The sequence below is a fragment of the Ruditapes philippinarum genome, unplaced genomic scaffold (assembly GCF_026571515.1).
Source record: "Ruditapes philippinarum isolate M1 unplaced genomic scaffold, ASM2657151v2 ctg1252_1_1_1_1, whole genome shotgun sequence".
Classification (NCBI taxonomy): domain Eukaryota; kingdom Metazoa; phylum Mollusca; class Bivalvia; order Venerida; family Veneridae; genus Ruditapes; species Ruditapes philippinarum.
In genome coordinates, this window is record NW_026854308.1 from 88433 (window position 1) to 114712 (window position 26280).

A 26280-nucleotide genomic window follows, 5' to 3' on the forward strand; every position below is an offset into this window, starting at 1 on the left:
ATATCAAATGTCACGGATTTGATTGTTTAAAAACATTTTATATTTGTAAATAATAGTCTATAAATATTTTGACAATGTTTACAAAATTAAGATAATTGATTTGCTGGTGTTGATATGATCAACAACTTGAAAGGGGATTTTTTGTAGAGTGTTCATGTTCAAATACAGGTAAAAGTGATATCGGGACGGTGCCAGTTAGACCAGAAGTGCTAAATATATTAAGTTTTCATAACAATACAGCAACTCATATTATATTTATTTGTTCAAGTTGTATTTACTGCCTAATTGTTCATAAATATCTGGAGAAAGGTGATTCCTCGGAAGCATAAAAGACAGCAAAATTACATGCAGACTTGGTTTTATTGAGTCTGTACATGATTGATAATGAAAAGGTGTAATGTTCCTCAATCCCATAGCATCGGCTTGAGCGGTATTATATTCTGAACAGTTAAAAGTGCTGGACGCCTTTTTGATAAGAATAACTGTAGAATACATCAATACTATCCTGTTATATAACTTAAAAATTTAAACATCACGTTATTCTCCAGTTAGATAATTAGTAATTTGTGATACTCCAGACAAATTCTCTCATAAAATGAATCTCTATGGACGGTGTATGATAAATGACTGGGGAGGACATGTCTAGAGCTGTCATAAAGGAAGACTTGAAAAAGACACGTATATAAGTCTTGTCAATTTGTAGCAGCAGCAAGTTCCTGTCTACAGACATTTTTCTTCCGTTCGAAATATATAATGGCATATATTTAATCATATTATTTATTCTATAATCCCTTATCATATATTTTTTTACAAAAAATATGTCAGTAATTTGAACGTATAATCGTTTGAACATACGTTCAAATAATATAAAAAACTAGCATTTATTTTAGCTTGAAAGTAAATTAATAATCATCTGTAGCTCGCATTTTTATAGTAGAGACGAATGATTCTGATACATGTTGCTTTTCTTTTCTTTTTCTTTTTTCTTTCAAAAATAACAAATAGTTATAATAATAATTATAGTAAATAACAAATAAAAATTATTTTGCGGTAACAACATGTATAGCAATGCAATAAAATATCTAAACAAACTAAAATAAGAAGTGCCTTGTAAGTAAATAAAGTTAAGCAAATTTTCTTGGTTTAAATTTGTAAGCTTTAATGATTTACTTTTTATCTATAAAAAAGCGCCAAGATTTAACAACTGGTCGCATTTCTGACATTTGATTTTATTTCGTTTTTATGATGTTAGATAGCAAAAGATGTTGGCAAGGTTTGTGAAATGTTTTTGTTGCATTTATCCGGTCATTGATACCTGTTAATGAGTTAAGATTGTGTGTGTTTATGACGTTTTAACGAGAATAATGTTTACAATATGTACATGCACTGTTTATATGATATCATGCAAGCTCCAGATGGAACAAAAGGATATGTGAATAACAGATGTCATATTTATGAAAAATTTACTAGATATATTATATTTAATCATATCTCACTTGTCAGATAAATTAGTGTTTTTTTTATATTTTATATTTAAGTTTGATTCATCTATTGTGATATATAAGATATAATTTTTTCTCAAAATGAAATGAAATAAGAAAATTGTGTCTTATATTGCTGCAAAATAAAACAAACATTTACTTTTCAATATTGTAAGTATAGATTCGCGTGCGCGCGCATGTGTGTGTGTACGTGCGTGCGTGCGCGTTTATGTGTGTGTACGTGCGCGCGCAAAAGCGTTTGTGTGCATTGCCTTTCATGCATGCGAGCGCGTATGTGTGTGCGTGCGTGTGTGTATGTATGTGTACGTGCAGGCATACGTACGAATGTATTTTTAAGAGTCAAAAATATTTCTCTGTTTGCAATCCTTTTATTTTATTCACCACCAGTCATAGGTTATCATTTAATTTTTATTTAACTATTTTCAATATATTTTATTTTTCAAATTCCATTTAATTTGCGTTTTTAATTTTAATATGTCATCTCAAGTGCAGATAGGAAACATATATTTATAGAAAAAACAAACAATACTCAAGTAAGTAATAACCTGCCAACAACAAGCTAAGACAGAGATAAATTTCTCATTTTGCATTAATTTTTTATACCTAGCATTTAATTGTTATCTGCATTTTTGTTGGCACATTGTACGTTGATAATTCAAATAATATTCTTTTAATATTTGATCGAGATATAACTAAGTGAACAATACGTGCAATGTGAAAATACGTAGCGCAGCCAAAAGTTAAAACCTTTAAGATTAAAATTGTGCTTCATGTAATTTCAAGTATTTCTTTATTTATTTAACATTCCTGGTATAAAACGATATGAAACAATATTTATGTGTCACGAAAGTAACACACTAAGTTAAATGTTTATCTTACTGCTTTTAAAGTCATTTAGTTCATATTAGGTGAATATAATGTAAATTGAAATACATTAAAGATAATCATATATTATTGGTATTATACCCCCAGTTAAAAAAATATTACAAGTGAGCCAGATTCATCTGTGTTGTAATAACTATATGCTTTACCGCTGATATTTGTTCTAAAAGAAAATTTGTTATGTTTAATATCTAAAAGTTACTCACTTATTGGAGGGAATTAAATTGCACATTTTACACCGGTCACCTAAGTGAGGCATTACAGGTATAAATCTCATAGCGATGTATGCACATGATAAAATAGCTAAGAACTGTCCTGTGTGAAAACAATACACACCTTTGATACACAAACATCTTAACCAGTTTGCTGTCTGGATGTAACTCGTAGATATCAAACGTCACTAGAATTCAACACATTGCAGTTCTTATTGAATTTTCATCATGTGTTCTTGTGTCGTTAAATAATAGAAAAACACTTTTGTGGAAAATTACGGTTTTTGAGTTAGTGTATTTGCTGAGCGTGTGCAAGAAAATAATTTCTTCTAAATGATTTCAATGCATGACTGGCTGTAAACAATATTCAATAAATATGCAGGTATATAAGTATCTTTGTACTTAAATACAACACTATTCACATCTAACAAGTTGCTGAAGAATCATAGCATGAAATTTTATATCTTCAAATTCTACACAATTTCTTTTATTATGATTTTAGAAAATTCGTCTCACTTTTATAGTGATACACGAAACTAATGCGCGCATCATCACATGAAATTAATGTTCAATAATTAAAAAAGCAGTATGTGGGTTAAGGTTTCCATATTTCATATTATATTTGAATTAACAAAATACTTTATCTCAGTTTCTGTAATAAATAATTCTCAAGTTAGTATGAGCATGCCAACTAAAAACTTAGACAGCGATCAGTTCACATTTTCAGTCCCAGCTTTAAATTGCAATATGCAATTTGTGTTGGCAGATTTAGCGAAGATGATGAGTTTCTCTTCTCATGCATAAAGTGATATGAATTCATAGATATCATTTTTGATAAGTGAACATAATGAGATATTATTGTGAGTGGTGATGCCACAGATAAAAAACCCGGAACATTCGACCTTTATGACTAAAATCGAGTTTTAACAAACGATTTAAATGGTTTATGATATAATGTGATTGATATATTTAAATTAACGTTGGGCACTGTGCTTCATGACGTTACTATTTAACATGAGAAGCGCAGCTGTTTCCTCATAGTTATTATGCACGTTTTAAATAAAGTTGGACTGCATAATTATCTGCTGAAATAGATATGAGGCATAACTATATTTCAGATAATAACACAAAATCGCGATAGAAAACGTATCAATATCACACCTTTCGTTTAAATTTGTTTTTTTAATTGTTTCTGTTTATTTATTCAGGACACACACAGTCTTTTACATTGACACCGTATGCCTCGTCTCAAGGAATGACACGGTAGTGTCAAGTTTTTCATAATCATCAACGTATAAACACATCCGCCGATGTTCTTAAATTCAAAATCTCATCATTTTCATGATTAAATGTTGGAATCCTTCTTGAGAGGGCGCTTACAATGAACATGATCAATCGAACCGAGCCTGTGCCATCTTTAATGTTGCTGCTTTTTTACGTTTTTTTTAAGGTTTCAAATATCGAAATTTTATTTAACGATTTCATTAAGCTTATCATTAAATGCCAGAAATTTTCTTTCTTTTTTTTCTTTGCTTTTTTGAATCTTTGAAAGAATTTCGTCTATCATCACCATGTGTCGATTTTCCAGGTCACATAAATAAATCATTTTTAAGCACACTATCTGTAATCGAATTCGAAGTAATAGCTTAGACATTTTATATGTATGAACAAAGCAATCCTTTGATACACATATATCGTAACTATTTTGTTGACTGGTTACAAAACTATTATAGCACATAGCGGATATCACAGACATTTGACATATCACAGTTCTGAAGTTTATTTCCATGATGCATTCTTGTTACAATAAAAAGTAGAAAAAATACCTGTTATGACATACATGACATGACAGACGACTGTTAACAACATTCTACACGAACGAGAATCCCTGTGCACTAAACATGTCAGCTTTATTATTGCAGTACTTAAGTATGTGAAAAATGAATCCACAAAATATCTTTCAAAACAACTGTCGCCAAAGAAGGATACAAGAACGTTGGAGTTGTTCAAAATAAAAGACAAATACTCGTTCATACAGTGCTTATGTACAAAATACCCAAGTTTATGATGCGTTCATCAAGGGTGTATAAAATGTATATACACAGTGTGAAGCTGTGCATTGTGTGAGAATAGGACATGATTTTCTCAAATTTGATATATGATAAATGAATCAATATATATAATTATGCTAAAAAGTCTCGTTTAAATGTAAAATATTTTGAGGACACAAAGAGAATATATGTTACGTTTTAAACATTACACACTATAGGTAAACAAATTATAAGTACATAGTGTCATTTAAAAAACTGGCAGATTTTGTAATTGAAGACTACATTAACTTGAACAGTAATAAAAAATGCAGCTCCCCAAACATAGTTTGTGCATCATTTTCTCCAGTCTCCAAATTACATATATTCAATGAAAAATTCCTAGATTTCAAGAAATTTCTTCAATCAGAGTACTTTAAATTCCATGTTCACGAAGTAACTCCGTTACTGGTATTTCAACTTATTTTGCAAATCCTGTTTCAACTAAAATTTGCTCTAAATAAAACTGTTCAATATTATCTGTACGTAGAAAAGTTACCAAATTTTAATAGTTCGCGAATTTCGTTCATTTCTTAACATATTCTGAAAGGAAAATGCAGTAAGGATCCATAAATACTGAAAATGTAAATACTTTGATGTATTATTAATATTTTTATTGAAAAATGTCGAGAATATTACGAGAACAGTACATTGAAATGTTTTTTAAGAATTAAATTGAGAAATAAAATCAGTCTGAGAGGTGTTTATCGGCTCTTGTACACACATATCGTCATTTATTTTGTTTCTAACATAACCACTAAAAGACAGATAAGTGAGATTACAATTCATTTTCGTAACCTACTTCCGCTTAAACATGAAAGTAATATATAATAATTATTGTATTTCTTTTAAAGTATTAACTAAGTCTACTTGTATTGTTCTATAAATTGGACAACATAACAGAGGATATTTTGTCGCTATATAAACAACTTTTCGACCTCCCGCGTTGCCTTCTTTTTAAATGACGCCATTCCGGAGCTTTTAATAAATATGGTTTAAATTTAGTGCTTATGATAATGTCGTTTTTTCTTTTCATGCATTGGATGAGATTCTTATGATTGAAAGATATGAAAATGAGATTCAAAACTCGCCGCATCAGAGACCCTGACATATTTATTAGGTATAATATAAAAAAGGAATCACTTTAGAAACGATTTATATCCACAAGAATACTTTTACAATATTGAATTATTTATGCAATTTATCGAAGTGGTTACATGTATAAAATAATAGCCGTATATTAGTACTCGTATACACATTTGGTCCGTAAACGGCATTCATTCATAGACTATGTCACGAATAATGTTAGAATAATACTTTACAGCTTTATGAAGTGCAACATTCAATTCTCAAGCTTTTATTTTTTCTGGTGCTAGATGTTTGCATCTTTATTATATTGTGGTGACATGTCTGATTAGAGTTAAGTTTATCCTGTGTTCGATTTTTTAAAACGCATTTCAATTCATACTTTATATTTAATTTTAACATGTAATGCGTAGATTTACATTGAAAGTAATGGCAATATTAACAATGACCTTAAAGATATTGCAATATCAACAATAATCTTAAACTTAAATGAGTATTCCCATACGTCATCTCTTATCTAAAGTAAAAACAAACATGTTTTAACTTCCTTTCTCAGGACGGTTTTAGAAAGATCAAAGTTCTTCGGTCTCAGAAGACATTCATATCTGTTGTGAAAATACTTGTTAATAGAAGTGTAAAAATCAATGCATCTGAAGCATGTTTTTTTAAATCTCGAATAGTTGAAGTGTTTCCTTTGATTATAACGGAATAAAATACACAAATCATCTAATAGTCTCGTTGGCATCTCTATGAAATAAAAATGCTATTATTTATAATTTCTATTCTTTTTTTCTTTTCTTTTTATCTGTATTTACAAAATAGCTTAATCTCCTTTTCTGAAAAAAACATTGAGGTTATCTATATAAGGTGTATATTAACCGTTAACACAAACGTTACTTATGTAAGCTTTTGGTTTGCTGTAGACATGTTTATGCTTATTAGATTATTACATGTATATGTTTTCCTGATTGTAGTTACAACAACAATAAAATTCTTAAACAACTGCACTTTATTTAAAAACAAATTGAGTTTTTTTTCTGTAGAAAATTTATTGAAATACATGTAGATAATTTGATTAATAATTAATATAGTAAAATTATAGATCAGTTCGATTAAATTTAACACTTTAAAGTTCATTATAGGTTTCACTTTTAGATTTACAAAAGATCTTGGCGTCTTAGTTCTATTCTTGACATTGCTGTTTTTAAATACATAAAATGAGAACTATTTTAAGCCAGTTCTTTGGGCCACCGTTTCTTGCGTTAAATTAACGTCTGAACTGACTTCAATACAGCGTTTTCTTTTCATGTAATGATTTATTGTTTGGTAATGGGTTTGTGTGTTAAATCCTGGTGAGCTGCTGTACAAATATCGAAACAAAAATATTACTACTGGTAAAAAAGTTCTTAGTCATAAAGAGAACCTATGCTCATCTTTGCATAAAATATTTTATAGCCAAAATTTATTGAAATCTATAAAATTCAAACTGGATATGTCTAATTTGAGTAATGGAATGTAGAAACAATGTATGGGAAACTGCATTCCCTATTGCATGTCAAATAAAATTGGTTCTCTCTTCGTTATTTTACTGGCACTATATATTCGTACAAAAGTATATCTTGTAGTGTAGTGTGTGTAGTGTAGTGTAGTGTAGTGTAGTGTAGTGAAGTTAAGTGAAGTGCAGTGCAGGATAGGAAAGGAAAGGGCAGGACATTGTAGTGCAGTGAAGTAATTGCATTGTATTGTTTTGTCTTCTATTGTATATCATTGAATTGTATAATTTTACTATTGATATAATTATTGTATTTTAGTTTATTATATTGTATTGCATGTGTTGTACTGTACTCTATTATCATACTATCAACCCATTTGCGCCAGAAATACATGAAAGCATGCTCTGCTGTGATTTTTTTTTTCAGAAAAAAATGATTTGTCGGCTACAGTCGAATTATTGCCTCATTAATGAGTCTCTTAGGAGGCGTATGATATATGACTTGTACGAATACGTGTATACTCGTATGTTCAACATTACAACGATATAGTTCTTCTGTCCAATTCAAGCAAGATACCATAGTACAGAACATTATTGTTCATCCTATTATTTATTTATACATAAGTACATATTTTATAATATAGTGTCATTGTAATATGCATTTAGTGTTGTTAAAATTTGAAAAACAATACAATGTATGTTTACGCATATTCTAAACTATAACTTTCTAGACTTCTGTGTGCCCTACGTGTGTGTGTTGGGGGGCTGCATCCTGTGAACGTTGCCTTTACCTTGTTGATCTTTATTCTGGTTTGTTTTTTTAAATGATATTTTAGAATAAATTTTCTACTACAAATGTACAATTAATGTTTAATTAACTAGGAGTCTTACTTCACGATTGTGCCTTCTAACTAATCTATTTGAGAATGTTAAGGTATGACAGTATATTAACACTATGATGATATATTTTATTTTAAAAATGAGACGCGGTGCTATTGCTTTTTAAATAAGATTGCAGGTATTGAGTTTCCTTAAAACAAAATCATAAACAAAAGCAAAAGTACGTCTGTCAAAGGAAACATTTATTTCATAAAATGTCAGATCAAAATAAACAATTTGAAAGGCTTAGAAATATTGTAACATTCATTGCACATACTTCTCAGTTAAAAAAGACAATGTCGAATATGTTAAAATTTTATACAGCGAAACATCTCATTACAATTTTGTTTCTTTTAAATTAAATCCTTTTTTTCTACAATTTGAACGTTTCAGATAAGCTTAAACTCCATAGAAATATAAAGTTGTATGGCTGTTAACAAATGATTTCTAATGTGTGCTCATGACATACATTGAATTGTGTATTTTGGCGCAAACAAAATATAAATTGAATGAACTAAAACTGATTCAGAGTGCAGAATATGTAATTTCTATCACAGACATTGCTCCTGTTATTTTATGGTCGATTAAATTGTTCGTGCCAGTCTGATTTTTTAATGATGTATAACTCATTTTTAATTTCAATTAACGTGTTTCAAGACTGTTTTTATTGATGTCAGTCAAATTGGCATTTCGTGTTTTAAACCATGCTTAAGAACTAATGTGTAAATATAAAGTATATATTTGTATAATTGGTATTTGACAAAATTATAATATGCAATATGAGGAGAAATGATGTATATTTGCACAATAATCAACAGTTAAAATATTGTTGTTTTCATAATCATATCGATGGAATAAATGATATAAATACAATGTGTAATGTCAGAATCAAAACATTTGACAACAAAAATATACAGGTCTATAGTAAGTATCTAATTAATTGTGCAGCTTTGCACGTGTACGTAATATAATAATGTCTTGGTATCAAATCAGTCAAACCATATACGTAAACGACGCAGCTCTGATACTTGGTTTTTTGTTGTTGGTGTTGTTGTCGTTGAGTTGTTTTAACAGTATTTTTGTTATTTGTATGATATAAAACAATGAGTTCCTGCTAGAATAAAAAAAATTTAACACGGCTGATTTCGTTATACCATTGTTTCCTCGTAAAGGGGTTAGAATTTTAGCGTTAATGATGTTTTAATGAGAGTAATGTAAACACATATAAAAATTCTGTTTACGTGATCAAAGCAACAGGTTTGTTTGAAATGGACAACTTGTCATATATAGATTTGTGTCTGTCGTGAATATATTTTTTTTTCCAATTTCGGACAGTTTTTTCTATTTCAGTTAATTTAAAACATATCAATTACGTTACAATTGACAACCTGTTCGCATTCTTTTTTTCCTTTTGTTATGCTGATACAACATTCCTTTTGTCACCTCTGGAGACATACTCGGCGTGACATATTGAACTTATGCATAATTATAAATAGGGACTTATTTTTAAAACGAAAGGTAAAAGAAAGGACAAACGTACGCGTTCGTAAAAACAACTTGGTCGCGTGACCACTTCATATGCCTTCAACTTTATACACGCCTATATATCAGTTAACAAAAATTAAATAAATAGTAAACATCAGATAAACTGCTTTAATTTTGGAAATTCGTCGACACAGATTATTTTACGATTTAAACAATAGAAAAAGTACGAGTAAATTTTCACAGCATCATATATAAACATTTAATGGTATGCATATTCTCTTGTAAATATATGGAGGCAAAACTTGTAGATGCAGTTAACTAGCTTTAAAGCATAACGCATGATGATTCTAAATTTGCTGTTTTCAGGTTCTTCCTGTTGTTGCAAATTGAATTAGCAAGTATTAGAGCTTGCAAGTCAGGAACTTGACCGTCGTGTAATATGACTTTACAGAATGAAAGGAATATAATGTTGCTTGTACACTTCAAATGCATGGATATTAATCATTTTCACAGATAAACAGCGAAAACTATTTAATAGAGAAAAGAAAATTTTATTTGACGATTGCGAAGCATATAAGAAAAGAAACAGACATAATTGTAATCATCTTTATGATTTTGTATGTAGTAAAATATGTATAATTCTATTGTGATTAAAGAAAATGTTTAAATGTAGGATGTTTTTGTCGAACTCATTGTGGTCTGACAATTCAATAAGACAGTTTGAAAATGTGTATCTCAAATACTTCAACTAAACCATTGTTACAATGCGTGAAATGCTTAAAGTAGCAAAATGGTGGTAGGAGATTAATTCATTACAATTTGATTACCGTACCCCAGATAATGATATGTTTATGATTATGATAGCGAAAGGGCTAATTACCAAACTTAAATGACAATTGCAGAGTATAAAGGCTGTCGTAACAATTATTCAAGTTTTATTCAGAGACTCATGCGCCAAAAATATGTTTATGATAAAAGTAAAATCAACTACAATTATCATCACTTATTCACTTCTGTAATTGCAACTTAATTATGTTCATGTGCTCTAATATTAAGACTTTGACAACCTATCCATAATATATTACTTAAGTTCCGCCAAGCAAGGCAGTGCATTTAACATTTTCTCTCCTTTTATGAGAGTTTTATCTGCTCAGATTCTTACCTTACGTTTCGATCGAAGTTGATGCATGTCACGAACAATGTCCCGATTTCCAGGAGATATCCGTTTCCATAGTAATGTTCCAACAATTGAATAAGTTATTGACAAGATAAGCAATGGAATTAAATAGGTAATCACGAAAATGAATATTGTATACATTTTCCTATCATTAATATTTTCCCACTGTTCTTGGCAAGAAATAATGCCATCACCATGATCATCGAATTGCGCGACTTTAAACTGTACAGACGAGAGAGCAGTGCTGCATGTCCAAACAATCACTATCACATATTTTGCTCTTTGTTTAGTTAAACGTGAAAGTAATGGATACATTACAGCCATAAACCTGTCTATACCTATTGCCATATTTGTAAACACGCTACCTGAGACGGATAACAGTTGAACAAATAACACAATGGGACACATTGGTTCTGAAAATATCCATGTACCCATCATCGTATAAATAAAAGTAAAAGGCATGCAAAACAATGCCATTATTAAATCGCAAACAGCAAGGTTTATCAAAAATGGACGGAGGTCTGTTCTTGAACGTCGTCCTCGAGCAAACACAATAATAACAAAACCATTTCCTATAATTGAGAACAGTGTAGTTAACGTGAAAAGAATAATCAATCCAATTTCAGAATCATCCGATAGTGGTCCGTTGTTTCCATCTTGAGAATCTGTTTCTAAAAGGACACCAACAGTAGCATTTAAACCAAAGGTCGTTATATTCAAGGACTCAAAACCTTTTACTGATATGTTCTTAGCTTCAGAACAATTACTCTCCCCTTTTGAACACATTATTTATATATTTCCGCATCTAGGCTTTTGCATTTTAGGGATTATTTTAAAAATATTAAAGACTGAAATCCATAATCATATCATTCCAAAATAAAAGTAGTTGTACTGTGTGTATTGAAGGTTTTAAAATATCATTTTTATAACAGTTTTGATTTGTATAGTAAATATCTAAAGCTGATTAAGCTTAACAATTTGATTTAATTCTTTAATCATTTTAACACATATTATTCATTTTACATTTTAATGAAAGAAATTTTTAAACATGATTTTATCCTTTAAGTCTTTAATTGTTTTTCCTTTCACATGACGTTCATACTTGCTATCAATAAATCCATTTAAATCCATATAACATACAATATGAAAATAATTTCAATAGCATTTACACTAGCTATCAAACGGCCCGATGAAATTGCACACTTTTAAACACGGTATAATTTTGTATTGGAGATAAACTCCGTAAGAGAACTATTTTATTACTTGTAACGAGCGCTTTCTTTCCAATGTTTCTCTAGTAATTAAACCTCACCTTCATCGCTCAGTTTACCTTTGGCACTAGTGAGGAGAGCAACGAATCTTTATAAATGTTCTTTCTTCCTTCATTGAAATTGGAAAGTAATTTACTTGAAATGTATACAGTTTTTCATATAATTCATCCATACTTTGTAAGATGTTGCTATATTGTTTAAAGGTTTTTCGACGTCTGTGGATTTTACATCTTTGAACTATATTATGTTTAGAAATAATAGATCATTTTAATACGAAAAATATTATTTCCATTATTATGCTGGATATTCTAAAATATATTAAAGATAAACACATAAATATACATTTTGAAATTTTATCAGCAATAGTAAACCAAATCTACACCTATCTTTTTTACAAATTAGAAGAAGATATTCTTACTTTTAACATTTTGTTTTGTCATGTTTTAGTAAACCACATTATTAACATCTGTTCGCCTGCTGTTAAATCTATGTAACCTTAAAAGGCTATTAAATAACGTAAGCTTTGGCGAAATGTTTGTAAATATTTTATATCATTTATGCTGTAACATCTTTTTATAACGGTTAATTTGGTGTATACTTTGCAAACTACTACATTTTTAGCATGTGTACATTGTCTTAACAGCTATTAGTTTAATAACTCAATCTTTTCATATTTGAAACTTGGGAGAGTTTGAATGTTTATTGGTGTAACAAAATAAAAAAAAATTGCCTATTTTTTAACACAATAAATGTACTGATAGACACTATTTTTATTGGTTAGGATTATATAAATCTGGTAAAAACTTTTTTTACTTCTTGTGTATAATACAAAAAACAAAATAACAAAGCATTCATCTTATACATCATTGTCGTCTTCATTCCATTTTATTTAGTTTTGCCCATTGTTTCACACGCTTTTTATTACTTGGGGACCATACGCCGCTTTTCATGGAATGGCAGTACTGTGTCACATTGAAGGTTCCATGATTACCGCCGTATGAACACATCTGCATATGTTTCCTAATTCACAATTTTGCCATTTCGTGTGTAAATGTTGAATTTGGCTTAAATCGGTGCTAGGGGGCGTGGACGGTAGTTCGCACTTTGCAGTACCGTCCATGAACAGACTTAATCAAACCGAGCCTGCAATTTTTTAAATTTTGGTGTTTGGACTTTCTTCATGGGTTCTTATTTTCTTTATTTCATTACAAACACTTTACATTAATTGATGTATATTTCAAGACATATTCATTTAATGCCGCCTTTCCTTGATGATCTTGTTTACCATATTTTAGATAAGTGTAAACAATTGAAGTGTTTTGTTTAGATATAAAGACTACACCGAATATAAATGTTTTGTTTTTTTCAATAAGGAAACACAACAAAAGCTTTTCGTTATCCTAAAGTGCCATGTTCAACTTTATTGTATGCACATTAGATATCGTTTACACGATTCCTAAATGAAACCAAAAGAAAATATTTTAAGTTTAATTTAAAGACTCACAAAATCTAGATCACATTACAACAAAATTGGTTTTAGTTTTACCGTATAACCACAGAATATTAGAATCTTTGTTTATCTGTTTCAATACTTTAAACAAAACATATAATATTTACTTATCATATACATGTATGTGTACATGTTACATGTCTTACATGTACCTAATACATCATCTCCAACTGACACCTAATTGTAAAACAAGAACTATTTTTAAGTAGTTTTTAATTGAAAACGTTTTGCAACATTAATTTATTTGTCCACAACAAGCAACATCGTGAATTGATTAACATTTAAGCTGATATGTTTGTCCAAAGAAAATGATGATACATATGAAGATTGATACAAAAAATGCTTTACCATACTTTGATGTGTGGCAACTATGACCTATACGTTTTCAGAGCTTTTGGTCATATAACGACTGTTTGTTTATACTAATTTATTTTGGTTCGATTGTGTTGGAAGCTATAAGCGTATTGAAACACTCTCAAGTCTGTTCATGGTATCAACCAGTACTAAGTAATAGGTATTAGTTTCTTGCTCACGAACACAACGAATTGACTCTGACGGGGTTTGAACCCACTAGGCCAGCTATCCTTGATTACTTGTCCGACGCGTTAACCAGTCGGTCACGTCGATACTCCGACTTTTCAAATGCTGGGATCTAATTATTTTAATATGGCTTATGCTTTATGTAAATTTACTGAAAACACATTATCAGCGAGTCAGAAAACGAATTATTTTTAAGGCTTACTTCAGGCACAAACTCATTTAATTTTATTTTGCATTTGAAGAAATGGTATGATTAAATCAATGCCCAGTTCTTCAAATTAAAAGATTAAAGTGCTGTGTGGCAGCTGTAAAAAGTTGCCCCGTACTTCACTTCAGTGTTGTTATATTTTCTGGTCCTTCGGGATCATTGATGCCAGCACGATTAAGTGTTGAGAATTGAGTACCGCTCAAGCCGGTGCTACGGGGCGTGAGGGATGTTACACGTATTAATTATCCCTCATGTACAGACTCAATCAAACCGATTCTGCAATTCTCTTGTAATTTTGTTGTGATTAATGCTTCCGAGGGATCACTTTGTTACCAGAATTTTTTGTGCTTTATGTAAATTTACTTAAAACACATTATCAGCGAGTCAGAAAACGAATTATTTTTAAGGCTACTTCAGGCACAAACTCATTTAATTTTATTTTGCATTTGAAGAAATGGTATGATTAAATCAATGCCCAGTTCTTCAAATTTTTAAGATTAGATTTTACTTGTATGAAATGTTTTATAAACATAAGGACTACATAGGCCTTAGGCATAACCCGCCCTAAAGTTAACATGTTGAAGACTTCCAACACATGTCAGTCGGAAACTCCATACACTTTTAAGGGAAACTGATAATGGTTAAAATGTTTTAATATCGGTGTTGCTATTATTTTTATATTAATTAATAGCGTTTCGTGGTACGAGTATTTCATAGCATAGAGCTGTTCATGTTTATGTAGTGCAAATATGGTGCATTCTAGATTCCAGCTGATCTCATTAAGAATTAACTAGTTTTGTTAACTTAAAGTAAAAATGTCAGGATTATTCTTGTTGTTTGTCGTTGTTTATTTTTCGTAACCATTGCCGAAGGTGCCCTTCATTTGAATATGAACGTGAGAGACAAGTGTCATGTTTCTAAAATGTAAATGATGTTCTCGGGGTCGTTTCATGATTATTTTACAAAGCAGGATATAAAGCGGGTTAAACTTAAATTGCGATGCATGATACAAAACTTTAAATAACATGATAATTATATTTTTCTCCGCCGAAAGAAAGTATCTATTGTTTTCCACGGCATTGGTAATTTTATATTTTCAAATGTTAGGCAAGTTAAAATTATTGACGTGTCATTCAGACTGTTTTCTTTTTTTTTATCACTGGCAGAACTATTTCAATCACAGGAAATTCATGTACAACCAATATACCATATCACTTTATTAGGCCGTTTCCTCCTCATTTTTATTTTTTCTAAGAAAATATAATTTAAACATGTAATATTTACTGTATTATATATGTGTACATGTTATATATCTTATCTAATACATAATCTCCAACTGACACGTAATTGTGAAACAAAAACTATTTTAATTAGTTTTTATGTTTTTAAGCAACATCGTGATTTGATTAACAATTTAGTTGATACGTTTGTAATAAGAAAATACTGATACATATAAAGATTGATTCAAAAAATGATAATTAAACACTCCTTGTGGAAACAAATTGTTTTTAAGGAGTTTTATATCATATTACGACTGTTCATATGCTTGGAACGAATTATCTTGTGACTTGTGCTAAATGTGAATTTTGCTTAAAACACAGTATCAACCATAGTCAGGAAACAAATAGTTTTGTTTTTGTAAGGAAGTACTTTAGACACAAACCCATTAAATTTTATTTTGCATTATCAACCATTATTAAAGATATGATTGCAATAAAGCCATTAAAAATTCAATTTTAATTGTATAAATGTCTATAAACAACATTTTAATTTTCTCGACAGCTGCTAACATTGCAATCACCACTGCAACCGACATTTGCATCATTCTTAAGTAAAGTAAAAGCTGAACATGTTAAGTTCAATTTCTGCATAGTTTAGTAATTAATGTTAGAGAAAAGATTTTCCTTATTTTGCTTAGCAAAACTCAATCCAAAATGATGAAAGAGAAATATCAAGTAATTTTACTCTTTCATTTATAAGCTTTTTCCGCTTTGCTTGGCAAATATTTGCCACATTATGCTTATATTTCATTGATAATGTGCTGATAATTTCAAGATTTTGATTAAAAGCGATATTTCATTATAGTCTTCCAAACCTAAATTGAAATAAACTTTTGCCAAGAAAATGAGGATGAATAAACCATTTTTAAACTAAAGAATGTCTCGAGATTTTTCAGAATGTTTCTCTCTTTTGATTTCTCTACGGCAAATCTGTGTTGTTTGTTTTTCGAAGCCATTGCCGGAGATACTCTCTATTTGAAGATGAATGGGAGAAGCACGTTACATGTTTCTAAAATGTAAATGAGGGGCTCGGGTCGTTTCATGATGTATTTACAAAGCAGGATCTAAAATAGGTTACATTTTAGTTGCGATACATGATGCAACACTTCAAATAACACGAATAATATAAGGAATAAGATCAAGAAGAACTTGCATTTACTTTTAAGCGGAACAGAATCCCAATTTCATACAAATTAGGTCCGCGAAAAAAAGTATCTATTGTTTTTCTACGGTACTGGTAATTGATCATTTTTAAACTTTAGAAAAATTATAATAATAGAGGACGTTACACATAGAGTGTTTCTTGTTTGGCTCGATCTCGACTGCATAATAATATAATAGGTGATACTTCGATACTGAGAGCTCTTCAATTCAAACTTATTCTGTCGATTCATTATACCGGGATCTAACGATTAGATATGGTATACAATTGATCTCCGGGTGACCCGTTAAAGGTCCGTGTCTACATAACCTCTCTGGACGTTTTTTTATAGCACGCCTACTAAACGGTGGCTCTTTCACATTTTGGTGATCTGTTTAAATGAGAGCCATCGACACTTCCGTTTCAGAGCCCTCGATGAAAACAAGGCTGAAAAAGATAAGAAATTTTAGTAAATTAAAACGATCATGTTTGTTTTCAAAAATCGAAGAATATCATGCCACGTAGAACTTTTTTCTCATCATGCTGGGTGCAGTTTCGACAAGAAATACCCTGAAATGACGTTGCTAGAACTTTTACCAAATATCACCTCGTGGGTTTTCTTTTACGAGGAGACACATTTTGAGTGATTTCCCTACCGTAAAGTAGATGCTGGCCCACTTAATCGTGCATATATCATTGTCCCAATCTTCTCTTTGGATCACATATGGAAAAAATGCCTCTGGACTACCGAACTGTTTGATACAATACTTCCATGTGTGGTTCTTCTTTATACTTTTTCCGCATCTTTGGAGGTGTCGTTTTGAGTTGCGTTCATAATCAAAAATTTTCTCACACTTCCCACAATTCAGCTTATTGACATTGTGTTTTTGCATCGTATGTGGTCCGTCCTGCCTTTCTTTGCGTAGATGGCTCTCATTTAAACAGATCACCAAAATGTGAAAGAGCCACCGTTTAGTAGGCGTGTATAGAGTAAGGCGATAACTTAAATCTGTATATACGAATTTCGAGTGCATGGGCGAGATCAAAATTATTTAGATATAAGTTTTCATTTACACTTGTCCACGCGGTGTTCAATGTTCCCTTATGAGCAAAGGACCTTTGAAAGAGAGATACTGTGGATACAGACAATGCTGAAATCTGTTCAAATTTAGAGGGAAATACTATAGTACAATCATTATGTTATGAGATTAATTGTAACATTATCAACGAATGCATGCGTGCTGTTAAAACATAAACAAACACGATGTTCCGGATGTTTAATACTGTTTATCGCTGGCAGAACTATTTTAATCACAGGAACTTCATGTAAAACCAATATTCCTTATCACTTTATTAAGCTTTGTGGTTCTTTTTTCCAAGAAATAATAATAACGAGGAACAAATTTTGTCATTAATTGCTTTGTCGAAAAAATAATGTATTTCTTTAGATTCATGCCATAAATATCGTTTCATTTTGTAATACATTATACATACAGAATTTGAAAATGTTATTGAATAAAATAATTTGTTACAGATTCTGTAGAACTTTTTAACAGACCACTTTTCGTACAACCAAAACAGTTTATAAAATGTTTTTGTTTAATTTATTCTGTTTTCAAACGCAGACGACACCCAGTGCTCATTGGTATACTTAAGGAAATCATTTTATTTGTAAATAAGGAGCGTTATCCAAGTGTTTTATAGATACTTTTACCTAGTTAATTAGTGATCTGTGTCATATCCTTACAAATGTATGTACTTATTTCTATCACATATACATGTAAAAATAAACGATAATTAGTTGTTTTTAGTTTTAACAAACTAAACATCCTTTCCTGCTAAGTTTATTAGATTTTTAATTCTACTACTATTGACTGACTATCAGATAGGTTTATAGTCATTTTCAAAAGAAGTCATGTGTCAAAACCTTGATAATCTTTTTTTCAACAGTTTTAATTTTCAATATTCAATTATATTTTTGGAACACCATGTCAAAGAAACAGTTGTGACTTCTAACAAGTTGTTTGTTCTAAATATGTTCAAACAAAACTAGAATTACATTTTGTTGTTGTTTGTGTTTACTTTTCAATATAACAGTATCCGACATTAGTATATAAATAACACATGGGTTTGTGGGTAACAGTAAAATATCATCGGAGGAAAATACTGTTTCCCGAGGTGTAGCCGAGGTTAACAGTATTTTCACTACGGGTGATATTTTTACTGTTACTCACAAACCCATGTGTTATCTATTTTATTACCCCGAGCAAAAATACTGTGATGATCTGAAATTGTCAACTAAATCTAACTGTAACAAAAATAAACCAAGAGTAACAAACACTACACTTTCCTTACCTTTTAAGGCTTAAGTGTACTTAAGGCCTACTTGAGAAGTTTTCTTTTTCTTTTATTCTTTAAGCAAAATACTAACCCATTTATACGGTTTTGATCTGTATAATCTGATCCTTCTGTATCTAGAATATTCTTCGCATGGTTTTTGACAAAATAACAATGATGTCCTATATCTGTAACGTTTCACTGTTTAAAATTGTTAAATAATCCTTTCTTGCATGCTTAATCGTCTGCATGTTCCAGTTTGACATAGAATTATTCGCATTGCAATTACTTCCGTTGAAAACGGATGTTTACTTTTGACAATTCAACAAAAAGATATTTTATAGAGAAAAGCACTCCAGGGTGCAAACAACTAAATTTTATGGGTCTCATAGTTTCTCTGGTCATGTCCTATCGTGGTGAACGTCGAAAATAAAAATGCATCGAAAGAAAAAAAATGGCCGCCATTTTGTTTCGTTTTATTTAGAAAATAGATCACGTGACCAGATTTCATACTGTGAAATAAAAAGTACTGTTACCGACGTAACAGTACAAAATTCTTAGTCACGTGGTACACTTGCATTAACAGTAAGAATAACTCCCAGAGCCCTATGGGAAATTAACATTACGAAAAAAGTGAGGAGTAATAATATTAAATGTCGGAAACATGCAATAAATAACATGTTTAAACAGGCTACCATTTTAAAGATTTAAAAGCAGGGTTGTCAAAACACCTGCATGCGATTAAGGATGAGGGATGTTATTTAATTTCTTTGCTAATTGCTATAATTAAACAACTGTGATTTGCTGCATTCTACAGGAATGTTTTATTCGTGTTTCTTTTTCATTACAAAATGCAGTACATGTATACTCGTACATTTCAGTGCTTTTCAAATAAACAGTTTCGAGTTGAACCTATAGTTTTAACATTTTCAAATGTAGAAACAAAACCGATTTTTTAATTTATGCAATAACCAGTAAAATAAATAATGATTTCATAATAATTATATGAAACAAGATACTGTTTATGAACAGATTACCGAAATAAACTATTTTCTTGCTTTTTCCCCTTCAAACAATCTTTCGCGAAGCGATATAGATTTTTTTTTATAAAATTTGTTATTTACGTTCTAAACTCATTTCAGTGCTATAAGAATTATATAACTACTACTATAAAATATCTAAATACCTAGATACCTTTGACATGACCTGTATTACACTTATTATACATAGACATTTTTAGCATTGCCAGAAATTGTGTCTAGTATGTTTCATTGCCAATTGCGTTGATCTGTTTTTCAGAAGTATAAAAACATAATTATTGCGGGGTTAGAGTCAAAGGTATGTAAACTTTACGTATGCATATATGTTGTCGCATAAAACGTATTTGATATTAAAAATAAACCGGCGATTACACTTGATCGTTGAACTTATAAAAACGGTGTCTACGGAGGGCAACATTCATTGGTTATATACATAACCATTTATAAAGATCATACATATATATATATTTATTTATCTAAAATGTGATAAACAAGATCAATAATGATAGGCGGCGTTCAATGAAGTCTCATGATTTATTTACCAGGGATACATTCCTGCGTCAATCAAAATTATACAGATTCGTATTCTCAAATTTTAAGAAAATTAAGGATAATTGTCAATGATCTTTTCTTTTAATATTTGCGGTCTATATTTGTTTGTGGGTTTTCCATCTGCCAGTTTGGAACATTCAATTAAACGCTGTTTCTCTGTTTTATTACATAATATAATGCGTTAAGTAGTTCATTTTATTGCTGCAATTATCTTTTTACTGTTTTATGTAGATAAATTGAGTATGTGCGTGTGTTAATGCTGTAATAAAATGCTCAGATCTGTTTAATTATAATGTTCATGAGAGACGATTGAAAGGGCACAACCTTTAATAATCCAGGGACTGACATGTGCATATTTAACTTGCAACATTAAATTCAATTAAACAAGGTAACAGAGACAAAAAATATACAAAAGCTAGGAATTTAGGGCTTCATGTGTTATTTTATCCAATAAAATTGTTTCATTTTCCAAATTCTTTGGTACATTTTTTAAACCCACACAATTTAGTGCATCATATGTTTAATTTCAACCACTAGTAGGTAAGTATTTGTTAAGACAGCATTAAATTCATTAACTCTTCTTAAAATATAAAAGAAATCCACCGAAACAATTGCGCAGCACCAAACACATTTATTTTAAATGCTGACTAAAAAAAAACACTGACATATACATAGTTGCAATGGGGTACCAGTTTCAAAATTTAAAATATAAAAAAATACATCGAAAAAAAAATCTAAATAAAAAAGTGAATGAAAAATGCATAATCATTGTGAATGAGATATTATCTCGTGAGAGCGAGGTAAATAATATAATATACGTATCATCTCTGTGACAACCTACATTATCACAAAGGCGACGTGTACACTATTAAGTGTGAGAATTGAGTACCGCTCAAGCAGGTGATAGGGGGCGTGAGGGATTTTGCACTGTTTCATTACTCCTCATGTACAGACTCAATCAAACCGAGTCTGCAATTTTTCATGTAATTTTGTTAGGATTTATGCTTCTCCAAGGGATCACACTTTTCCGTGAGGAAGTAATTTAGCTAGAGGTCACTGAAGAACAGTTGTTCTACTCAAATGCCTGCTTGTACTTTAAATAAAGCATGGAGGGGCATTGTAAGTCTTACTCCGAAATTTAAGATGAAGTTGATTCCATTACTTAAAGTGTTTCAGGATTGAATACCGATTAAACCAGTGAAAGTGATTGTTGGAGATATTTCAAGTTCCAATATCTTTTATGAGCTGACTTCAAAATCACTGAAACTAAATCTGCGATTACAAACTATTTGCTTGTATTTCTAATGCCCTTAAGGGATATCCTATGTCTAGAGTTATTTAAACCTAACCATACACAAGTGTATAAATTCCATTCACGTTTCCTAACGAAAGAAAAATTCAATTACAAGCTCGTGCACTTACTGTTTACATCTAAAGCTTGCTTTAGCAATAAAATAGTTCTGATATAACGGTTGTTGACAAGACTGGTGTTATCTTTAGAGGAAAGAGGAAATAAAGGCTTGTTTACAGGTGCAGCTATCAGACATCAACCATATCAATATCCGTTTGCTGACAGTTGTACATTTTGATTTGTTTAAGTACTTCCTATTGTTATAATGAGTAAAAGAAGTGCTGCACATGAATAATGCTATTTTATAAATTGAAATACCGATACTTCATTTCTTGTATTTACAAAACCCAATGTTTTTATTTGTTGTCAACTATAAAATTTTGTTGTCAAAACAAATTTTGATGAAATACTTTTTATTATCTGTCTTTCATACAAGTCAACTATCATTATGTCAATTGTATAACTACACAATATGTTTTTTTTTTTCTTCTCTTTTTAGTACAACTGAACACACAATATGCATGTATATTACTTTAAATGCTATTTATCTGTATGTATCATATAATATATCCTTTTAAATATTTTATTAATGTTAACCGTATTGCAGAATACTTGAAAATTTCAATATACTGTAACATTATCATACGATAGATATATGCAATCTAGAAGGCAGAATGAATTTCTATTATTTATGAAAACAACTGAAACAAAAACTCTAGGTTGGTGGATTAAAAGTGCTTTTAAAAATTATCATAATATCACTTAAATCAATACATGTTGATCTTAGTCAAGACAGTGTTCAAAAAAGGTAACATAATGATAAATTTCTATATTTTTAAAGATATTCTATGCTCATCCTGAAGTAAAAAACTTTAATCGAAATCGTTGTACTTCTTACTGAATATGTCTAATTTGAATGAAACTACGAATAAGCTACCTATGGGAAGCTGCGTTCCCTATTACAGGTCAAATAAAGTTGTTCGTTTCTTTAAAAAAAAACAAAAGCCAGTTTATTTTAATGACACTCTTTATTCATATTGTAACCACCTATAGTGCGTAGAATTTAAAACATATCTTTTTATGTGAATTCAAAACATGCTTATTTCATATTTGTAAAGAGACTGTAAAGTAATTACCAATATTTTCTTATATAAAATTTGGGCATAGTATATATTTTAGAGAATTCTTATCATTTACAGTGTGTTTTAAAGAGAAAGTCTTTTCAATATTACAAAATGCGGATTTTTTATGTGTTTCGTGCCTTTATTTATGTGCAATATTTTGTCACCTGAGAAATATTCAATAAGCAAATTCGAATAAAGATTTATCGCATATATGTTAAATACATACTTGCTATTATAAGTAAATCCTTTGGTTTATATAATTTTTTGTCTGATTGTGAAGGAAGCTATAAACTAATAGACACACTTTCGAATCTGTTCCTGGAGCCAACCACTACTGAGCAATGAGTGCAAAGTTCCTTGCTGAAGGAAACAACGACTTGCCCCTGGCGGGGTTTGAACCCATACGGCTATCGATCATTAGAATGCCTGTTTATTAGGTAAGATATAAATCGGATATTGCTTCATTTAATACTATACACATGTCAATGTGTATTATAAAATGATACACATTTACAATATCGTCAAACTAATAGGAAGGTATATCATTTATTTGTGTAGATCTTGTTCAGGCTTCGTAGAACATGGAATGTAATAAAACCTCATGGAAACTATGACTTGTATGTGCCAACATACTAACGATGTATGTTTACTTTGTTATGAGAGTTTACGGCCTAAGTTTAGTACCTAATGGAATTTAGAAACTATGTAGAATAGGACGGAACCTTTGATCAGATTCATTAAATTAAACATTTCATGTTTGACTCTCTCCGTCCATACATAATACTGATTTCGAGTTACTTTTTATAACTTAATAATATGAATACAATTTAAATTTTCAACTTAACATATTTTCCAACGTTGTACTTAATATTTAATATGTATTTTTTAATATGCATTTCTTTCACATAAAAATAGGTTAATATAAAAAGGATCATTTAAATGTTATATACGACTATTTTGCTGTAATAAGTATTTTTGTGTAAATTAGTAGCGTCTATCTTTTAGAAATGATTTTAATAGTACATAGCAAAGCAAATGTAATTATACAACAAAAATAGTTTATTATATAAACATAAGAAATGTTGTTAACATCAATTACGGTTATCCATGCTGTAGAAGAATACATATTAACTATTCATGAATTGTGGTCGCTTCTTATAGTATTAATTCAGTGCTTACTTATCAAGACACTGGGCTAACTAAATGTAGATAATAGATCTACTACAATCCGTCTTGGAAGGTTATGTGTATTTAATTACCATATTTATTGGGTTAAGAGGCTTACCTTACGTTTAGATCGAAGTTGCTGCATGTCACGAGCATGGTCCCGGTTTCCAGGAGATATCCGTTTCCATAGTAATATTCCAACAATTGAATAAGTTATTGACAAGATAAGCAATGGAATTAAATAGGTAATCACAAAAAGAAAAACTGTATACGTTTTCCTATCATTTATATTCTCCCATTGTTCCTGGCATGAAATGACCCCATAACCATAATCATTAGATCGAGCGACTTTAAACTGTACGGATGAAAGAGCTATACTGCATGTCCAAATTACAACTATCACATATTTTGCTCTTTGTTTTGTTAAACGGGACCGTAATGGAAACATGACAGCCATAAACCTGTCTATTCCAATTGCCATATTTGTAAACACACTACCTGAGACGGAAAACAGTTGAACAAATAGTACTATTGTACACATTGGCTCTGAAAATATCCATGTACCCATCATCGTATAAATGAAAGTAAAAGGCATGCAAAACAATGCCATTATTAAATCACTTATAGCAAGATTTATCAAAAAAGGACGGAGGTCTGTTCTTGAACGTCGTCCACGAGCGAACACAATAATAACAAAACCATTGCCCACAATTGAGAACAGTGTAGTTAACGTGAAAAGAACGATGAGCCCAATTTCAGATTCTTCAGACAACGGCCCATTATTTTCACCGTATGAATTATTTTCAAACTCCGAATTTACAGTGATATTTGATCCACTTGGTGTAATGTTTACAAATCCAAAATTCTTCAAAGATATGTTGACACTTTCTGAACAATTAATATCCCCTTCAGTGCACATCATAAATATATTTTCTCATCGAGGTCTTTGGTCTTTATTGATGATTTTCGCTTCTTATAAAAAATTGAATCCCATAAGGAAATAAATTTCGTATTGTGTGAAGACAAAATTTATTAAACGAAATAGTTTCGTGTTTCAACTTCAACTTAATATTTTGTACAATGATATAATAACAATTTTTGAAATAAGACTTTAACTAACAATGTAAAGTTACGATTGATTTCGATAACAAAATATAAATTAAAAGATACTGAGCTCACATATATCTGTGGTATTCTAATGTAGTAGAAAGCCTAACAAAATGTAAACATATTTGACATCTTTACATATCTAAAGAGTTCCTCTGTTATTTATTCACTTTATGTGTCGTTAATTCCTGTTATCAATTATTCCATTTAGTCCCCTCTAACATATATAATAGACACAATGAATTAACCAATTACAAGCTATCAAATGGTCCGAAGAAATCCTACATTTGACGCCGCAGTACAATTTGGTATTGGAGATAAAACTCTGTAGAGATATTCCTTATTACTTGTAACGAATGCTTTTATTCCAATTTTCTCTCTACTTATTGCATTCCCTTAATTCCTTCTTAACATCTCGCACAGTTTACTATGATATTGGGTAGGAGAAAACGGATAGTTATCTCCATAAGATTTTCTTTATTCTCTTTAAGATTAAAGAATAATATACAATATACTGTTATTCAAGTCAGCTTATATGTAAGAGCACATCTATCTTTTCAATTCGTTTATATCAAAATCTAAATTTATTTTGAGTCCAATCCGACTTTGTATAATTGTATCAGGTGCAAGTTTATCTATATATTCTAAAGGTTTAAAACAAATGTCTATAAAGAACATAAAGATAATTAATTACCTTTAATGACTGATATAATGCTTGTAACAAGTTAACAGGTTTTATAAAAAAAATATAACTGCTTGGCTTTTTTAAAAACAAACGTAATATAAAATCACTATCATCATATCATTATATCATTGGCAACTGATATACATTTTCAGGAAAAAAAACAAC

General features: G+C 30.3%; 1 protein-coding gene across 2 annotated transcripts in view; it reads right to left on the reverse strand.

Moving 5' to 3' along the window:
* Window positions 1–25831, reverse strand: part of LOC132739753 (substance-K receptor-like) — a 50252-nt gene extending 24421 nt beyond the window's left edge. The window contains exon 1 of one of the 2 annotated variants that reach the window (XM_060727540.1): window positions 24442–25831. In XM_060727540.1, the coding sequence (XP_060583523.1) occupies window positions 24442–25245 (804 nt within the window). In that variant the 5' untranslated portion in view covers window positions 25246–25831. Of the gene's footprint in view, window positions 1–10787; window positions 12092–24441 lie in introns of those variants that run through there. The other variant, XM_060727541.1, reaches the window with a different exon arrangement.
* Window positions 25832–26280: the final 449 nt, after the last annotated feature.